This window comes from Babylonia areolata, chromosome 6 (genome assembly GCF_041734735.1).
Source record: "Babylonia areolata isolate BAREFJ2019XMU chromosome 6, ASM4173473v1, whole genome shotgun sequence".
Classification (NCBI taxonomy): domain Eukaryota; kingdom Metazoa; phylum Mollusca; class Gastropoda; order Neogastropoda; family Buccinidae; genus Babylonia; species Babylonia areolata.
This window is the reverse complement of record NC_134881.1, coordinates 865,101-872,600: the sequence shown is the minus strand read 5'-3', so window position 1 is coordinate 872,600 and position 7,500 is coordinate 865,101. Positions and strand designations below refer to the sequence as shown.

Genomic DNA, 7,500 nt, shown 5'->3' with positions numbered 1-7,500 from the left:
CTCTTTTTCGGAGATGTGAAGAAACAGATGGACTACGATAAACTGTCCTGGTTATCTGTCCAGAACGTTCCATTAAAGTCGTGCTACTTAGATGAAAAGCGAAATGATGACAGAGAAAGAACTGCCATTTCAGTCACATTGCAAAGTCAATTTCCTAAATGTTCATACCATGAATAAAAAGGCCTGGTACAAATCCTTCGTGTTCTCCATAAAAAGAAGCCAGCGTTTCCTCCGTCTGCTGTACATAAGAATATTATATCAGTAATATTGTTTATCAATGATATTACTGATAAACAAAAACAATATGCACTTTTACCATCATATCGAAATGCGATCTCTTTCAACCCAAGATTTAACGTTTAATTCATTGTTCTTGATACGTTGCACTGCGATGTCGTGTTTATAATGATGAGAACAAAAACTGTATCGTACACTAGAAAGAACAAAAACTGTATCTTACACTAGAAAGAACAAAAACTGTATCTTACACTAGAAAGAACAAAAACTGTATCTTACACAGGAAAGAACACAAACTGTATCTTACACTAGAAAGAACAAAAACTGTATCTTACACCAGAAAGAACACAAACTGTATCATACACTAGAAAGAACAAAAACTGTATCTTACACTAGAAAGAACACAAACTGTATCTTACACTAGAAAGAACACAAACTGTATCTTACACTAGAAAGAACAAAAACTGTATCTTACACTAGAAAGAACACAAACTGTATCTTACACAGGAAAGAACAAAAACTGTATTTTACACTAGAAAGAACACAAACTGTATCTTACACAGGAAAGAACAAAAACTGTATTTTACACTAGAAAGAACACAAACTGTATCTTACACAGGAAAGAACAAAAACTGTATTTTACACTAGAAAGAACAAAAACTGTATCTTAATCTAGAAAGAACAAAAACTGTATCTTACACAAAAAGAACAAAAACTGTATCTTACACTAGAAAGAACACAAACTGTATATTACACTAGAAAGAACACAAACTGTATCTTACACAAAAAGAACACAAACTGTATCTTACACAAAAAGAACACAAACTGTATCTTACACAAAAAGAACAAAAACTGTATCTTACAGAAGAAAGAACAAAAACTGTATCTTACACCAGAAAGAACACAAACTGTATCATACACTAGAAAGAACACAAACTGTATCGTACACTAGAAAGAACACAAACTGTATCTTACACCAAAAAGAACAAAAACTGTATCTTACAGAAGAAAGAACAAAAACTGTATCTTACACCAGAAAGAACACAAACTGTATCTTACACTAGAAAGAACAAAAACTGTATCTTACACTAGAAAGAACACAAACTGTATCTTACACAGGAAAGAACACAAACTGTATCTTACACCAGAAAGAACACAAACTGTATCTTACACTAGAAAGAACAAAAACTGTATCTTACACCAGAAAGAACACAAACTGTATCTTTCACCAGAAAGAATAAAAACTGTATCTTACACTAGAAAGAACAAAAAAGAGACAGGGAATAGCAACTACAAGTACTGAGATAAATATTTGAAAAGTAAAATTCTTCTCGTTATGTGAATCAACAGTTGGATAGAGATTAGAAGCCCAGCCTTATCTCGTCTCTTATACTTTTTATACGATTGAAAATGTGCATATACGGTCAAAAGCCAAACTGGATGCCAGATAAAAAAATCACCTGTTATTACTGCAATATTGAGATGTCTGATTAAGTCAGCAAGTACCTCACAGGAATGACACTAAACAATAGAAAAGAAATATTCATTCTCCTCCCCTTTAAATGTGACGGATAAACTGGCCTCATGGTTGGTAACTTTATTGGAGAAGAAATGATTTGTCAGATTACCAGCCATGACATCCCTTGATTCTTCCTTTGTCTGGACTGTGAAAAAGCTTATGATTATTAATAGGATTTATGTTTAGCATTCTAGTACCTTTGGATTTGATCATGAAGTCCTCAGATGGGTTTATATTTTCTATATTGGTTCAAAACCGGTTGTCGTGGTGAACGGAACAATGTTGTGATTGTTTTATATCACTTGATGAATTAAACAAGGCGATCCAGTATTTGTTCATGATGTCATGATGTCGGATTGTATCAAAAGAAAATGAAAAAGGCATCCGAACAGTTGATTTCAGAATAAGGTTTCTGTACATCGATATCCAAGAAACAATGAAAATATGTTTGAAATTAAAGATAATCTGCTCTTGAAGGATGGCAAATGTGTGTTACGAGGTTAGGAAACAGAAAGTCAGTTACATGCTTCAGTCGTGAAAGGGCTGGGATCCGCTTTTGTAATTCCGAAACTGTTTTACAATATTCAACAGTATTACATAAATCATTGGATTGGTGTTAGATATTGGAAACGATTTAGTAAGCAGGATGTAATTCCGAAACTCTGTTTTACAATGTTCAACAGTATTACATCAATCATTGGATTGGTGTTAGATATTGGAAACGATTTAGTAGCAGGATGTAATTCCGAAACTCTGTTTTACAATGTTCAACAGTATTACATCAATCATTGGATTGGTGTTAGATATTGGAAACGATTTAGTAGCAGGATGTAATTCCGAAACTCTGTTTTACAATATTCAACAGTATTACATCAATCATTGGATTGGTGTTAGATATTGGAAACGATTTAGTAAGCAGGTTTAATTCCGAAACTCTGTTTTACAATGTTCAACAGTATTACATCAATCATTGGATTGGTGTTAGATATTGGAAACGATTTAGTAGCAGGATGTAATTCCGAAACTCTGTTTTACAATGTTCAACAGTATTACATCAATCATTGGATTGGTGTTAGATATTGGAAACGATTTAGTAGCAGGATGTAATTCCGAAACTCTGTTTTACAATGTTCAACAGTATTACATCAATCATTGGATTGGTGTTAGATATTGGAAACGATTTAGTAGCAGGATGTAATTCCGAAACTCTGTTTTACAATATTCAACAGTATTACATCAATCATTGGATTGGTGTTAGATATTGGAAACGATTTAGTAAGCAGGTTTAATTCCGAAACTCTGTTTTACAATGTTCAACAGTATTACATCAATCATTGGATTGGTGTTAGATATTGGAAACGATTTAGTAGCAGGATGTAATTCCGAAACTCTGTTTTACAATGTTCAACAGTATTACATCAATCATTGGATTGGTGTTAGATATTGGAAACGATTTAGTAGCAGGATGTAATTCCGAAACTCTGTTTTACAATGTTCAACAGTATTACATCAATCATTGGATTGGTGTTAGATATTGGAAACGATTTAGTAAGCAGGATGTAATTCCGAAACTCTGTTTTACAATATTCAACAGTATTACATAAATCATTGGATTGGTGTTAGATATTGGAAACGATTTAGTAAGCAGGATGTAATTCCGAAACTCTGTTTTACAATGTTCAACAGTATTACATCAATCATTGGATTGGTGTTAGATATTGGAAACGATTTAGTAAGCAGGATGTAATTCCGAAACTCTGTTTTACAATGTTCAACAGTATTACATCAATCATTGGATTGGTGTTAGATATTGGAAACGATTTAGTAAGCAGGATGTAATTCCGAAACTCTGTTTTACAATGTTCAACAGTATTACATCAATCACTGGATTGGTGTTAGATATTGGAAACGATTTAGATATTGGAAACGATTAAGTAAGCAGGAAAACCCCCCACATCAATAGAGAGTATCAGAAATGGATTAAACTACATCATCATTCGAAAAAACGGATAATGAATGGATTTTTCATTCAATGCATCAGAATGCCTTTTGCGAACATTTCATGGTATCGTGTTGGAACGCATCTTTTATACCCTCAACCAGCCGCCAGGGCGAAGTGGACAGAGTACTGGGAGGACGTGGGTTCGAACTTAATCAAACACGTATGATTGTGAATTTTTCAGATCGTAATCGGCTTCTACCCAGAGTATGGTGTGCTTTGGGCTCAAATGAAAAGACTGGGACCACACAGTCTAAAGTCTACTTTACAGATGAGTCTTAGGAGTGTTGCTTCACATTTCTGACCTGCAGGTTAAATTTAATGTTTATACCTCTCACACTTGTGTGAGACGCGGGGATATTATGACACGGAGGGTGGAGTGCAGCTTTGCCACAAGGCCAAAGCTAAATAGTTTGTTCCAAAATTGCGCAGGATGTCTTGTGCGTATTGGAGTTTTTGTCTCGTCTGGTTTGGAGCTGAAATGCTGTTTTATCTGGTTTGGAGTTGATATGCTGTTTTATCTGGTTTGGAGTTGATATGCTGTTTTATCTGGTTTGGAGCTGAAATGCTGTTTTATCTGGTTTGAAGTTACCATTCTATCTGATCTCGTTTTGAATTATCGAACTGTTTCGTCTTGAATGCATTCCTTACACTTTCTTACCTGGATTTTGTTTTAATTCTACTTCATTTGAATTGAAGTCATCACACTGATTTGTCTGAGTTGGGGTTTCTATGGTGTCCTGTCTGTGACTGCAGTTTGGTTTGACTTTTATGTAATGGTCTTTGCCTCTTTTAGAGTTGCATTTAATCCAGACATTCCGATATTTGATTGCATTTGTGTAGCTTCTTTTGTCTGTTGTGTGTGCCCTATTCTGAATCAAATGGTATGTCCAGTCGTGAAGGAATTTCAGTTTGTGTTCACACATTTCCTCTTCTGTTGTTGTGTGTATTTGTCAAACGAACAGTGTATGAACTGACTGGGGATGGGGAAGGGGGACCCAGGCTATGTGTTTCTATACTTCTTATTCACCCGTCTGGAAGCTGAATGGTGGCGCTTATAACAGCAATGCCTATTGGCTGTATTGTCTTTGTTTTGCTTAAAGAAGTGCCTTTGTCTTACTTTAAGAGCAAAGCTTACTGTGCTTGTGAACTGTGTCATATCCTAATTCTTTCTGCCTTGTTCAGATTTCCATTTTTACCACGTGATTCGCTTTCAGCTCCCTCAGACTGCAGGTACACTGGTGCACCTCTCATGTCTAGTGGAATGGAAACCTGGCTGTGCCTTGCCAGCCTTTGCTGGTGTCAAGCTTTGGTTCAGTGTCTGTCTGACATCACGAAGAGATTATGTGATGTTCTGTATTATTCATCCTGTGTCCATAGGCAGATTATCTTCGGGGGTGAGCAGGTATGGTCGTTTGCTGTGTTGAAGAGCTTGGACACATCATGGTCATCGTCTGTGAGGTAAAAGGCCCACGGTCATTTAGTCAGACATTAACCTCTTCTTCTTCTACGTTAAATATTTATTTGGTCGATATTACTAAGGCTTCAACCCCATTTGAGCTGAAATTCTAATCGATTTTATCTGTATCATTTATCCATTTATTTTATGTATTTCTCATTCATTCATTCATTCATTCTTTCTTTCTTTCTTTCTTTCTTTCTATCTATCTTTTCTCTCAGTCTGTCTGTCTTTCATTCATTCATTCATTTTTTCCTTCTTTCCTTTTTCTGTCTGTCTGTCTTTCTTTCTTTGGTTGTTAATGACCAGAGACCTGTGGAGCACGTCAAGCTGTAAATGTATGTCACCTGTCGCACGTCCTTGATTCGGGTACATGTCTAGAAAACAATCAGAGTTGTTCTTTCTTCGTTTTCCCCTAGCAAATATGGTCCTAGCTCAAGCTGCAGCAGAGTTCGTCTTTGAACTGATCTGCCCTGACACCCAGTTCGTGGTGTGTAGGGCCCAGCTGACCGCTGAGGTCATCTCTTGGATGTCCTGCTGTCATCAAACTCATTTTCCCGATTTGGCAATGCAGAGAAGTTACATTATATCGAATACGTGAAGCTGTGAAAGTGAGTACAAACATACACGCACGCACACACACACACACACACACACACATTCACACACACACACACACACACACACACACACACACACACACACATTCACACACACACACAACACACACACACACACTAACACACACACACACACACACACACACACACACACACACACACACACACACACACACACACACACACACGGTAGCTGACAAAGAATCTTCGCTGTTTTTTTTTCTTTTTATTTTATTGATGCCATTCTCTTAATCGATAAGATGTTCACAGTTCAGCTAGAGCCCTGCAAGAAGAAGCCTTCAAGACACGGTGACCACTTAGACAACAGGGGCTGTGGTGTCCGATTCCACTGGGGCACTGGTGGTGGGGGTGGGGTGCAGGTGGAACAGGTGCACCAGAGTCTGGAACCTGAATAACGTACACACGATTAGCTTGTGTGTGTGTGTGTGTGTGTGTGTGCGCGCGCGCGCGCGCGCGTTCGTGCGTGCGTGTGTGTGTGTGTGTGCGTGCGTGCGTGCGTGCGTGCGTGCGTGTGTGTGTGTGTGTGTGTGTTGAAGGGGGTGTTGTGGAGGAGAGAAGGGGATAATTCCAGCTGATGCTTCAGAAACTGAAAACTTTAGGTGACTCACGATCGGCAGATGAGGGGGGCACAATGTGTGCAGGCGAAAATGGATTCGTCCCCAGCCAGAAGATAGTGGAACAAAAAGGTAAATCACTTCATTTACAAACAAAATTCCAGGTCACTTGCTATCGGCAGAAAAGGTGATGCAGGGTGTGTTGATGTAAATGGACTCGACCTAACCCAGAGTAATTGTTATTCTGACAAACTGATTATTAGATCAATTGAAACCAAGACTCCAGGTGACTCACGGTGTGTAGATTAACAAGGACTCGTTCTCAGCCAGAATGCTGTGACGAACAGACAGATAAACAAATCCACCAATTAATGAATAAACCAAGACTGCAGGTGACTCACGATCGGCACAAGGGGTGGCACAGGGTGTGGATCAGCCCGGACTCGTCCCCAGAGAGAACGTTGTGGCAGGTGTCCTCACAGCGCTGCAGGGACTCGTCAGAGCCGATCTTGTCCAGGATCTCCTGGGTCTTGGCCTTGATGAAGTCCAGATCCACCAGGTCTGTCGTCAGGGACAGGACAGAAAATGAATTTAATGAATGAATTCAAATCACTTGTGTGTTTCCTTACTTTTGTGTCAACTGTAAAAAAAAAAAGAAAAAAGTTTTCACCAAATCAGTGAGACGCTTGCTTTGCTGTTGCTATTATTGTGAATCTTGTTTTGGGAGTGTGCGTTTCGTCATATCATTTTTGATTGTTCTATTGTTGTTGTTGTTGTTTGTTTTTTGTTCCCAAATGTGAGTGGGTGGAGCACTCGGTAAGTGAAAACGGCTATAAGATTTAATTTACACAAGGACCGGGGATTTCACACACACACACACACATACACACAACTCAACGCAACACATTGCAGCACAGCACAGCACAGCACAGCACAGCACTGCACAGCACAGCACCACACCACACAGCAACAACACACACACTAAATCAACACAACAGACACATACAAAGCACAACAATACCACACCACACCACGCCACGCCACACCACACCACGCCACGCCACACCACACCACACAAAACCACACCACAC

The 7,500-nt window shown here is 38.5% G+C and overlaps 2 protein-coding genes across 4 annotated transcripts in view; both read right to left on the bottom strand.

Moving 5' to 3' along the window:
- The window catches only part of LOC143282634 (uncharacterized), a 13,858-nt gene extending 13,270 nt beyond the window's left edge, over positions 1-588 (bottom strand). Inside the window, exons 1-2 of the mRNA XM_076588282.1 lie at positions 573-588; positions 169-238 (exon numbers count right to left, since the gene is read on the bottom strand). Of these exons, the coding sequence (XP_076444397.1) occupies positions 169-210 (42 nt within the window). The 5' untranslated portion in view covers positions 211-238; positions 573-588. The remainder of the gene's footprint in view (positions 1-168; positions 239-572) is intronic.
- A 5,457-nt stretch (positions 589-6,045) lies between these two features.
- The window catches only part of LOC143282633 (uncharacterized), a 17,577-nt gene continuing 16,122 nt past the window's right edge, over positions 6,046-7,500 (bottom strand). For all 3 annotated transcript variants that reach the window (XM_076588281.1, XM_076588279.1, XM_076588280.1), the window contains 2 exons: positions 6,811-6,970; positions 6,046-6,242 (listed from right to left, as the gene is read on the bottom strand). In XM_076588281.1, the coding sequence (XP_076444396.1) occupies positions 6,152-6,242; positions 6,811-6,970 (251 nt within the window). In that variant the 3' untranslated portion in view covers positions 6,046-6,151. The remainder of the gene's footprint in view (positions 6,243-6,810; positions 6,971-7,500) is intronic.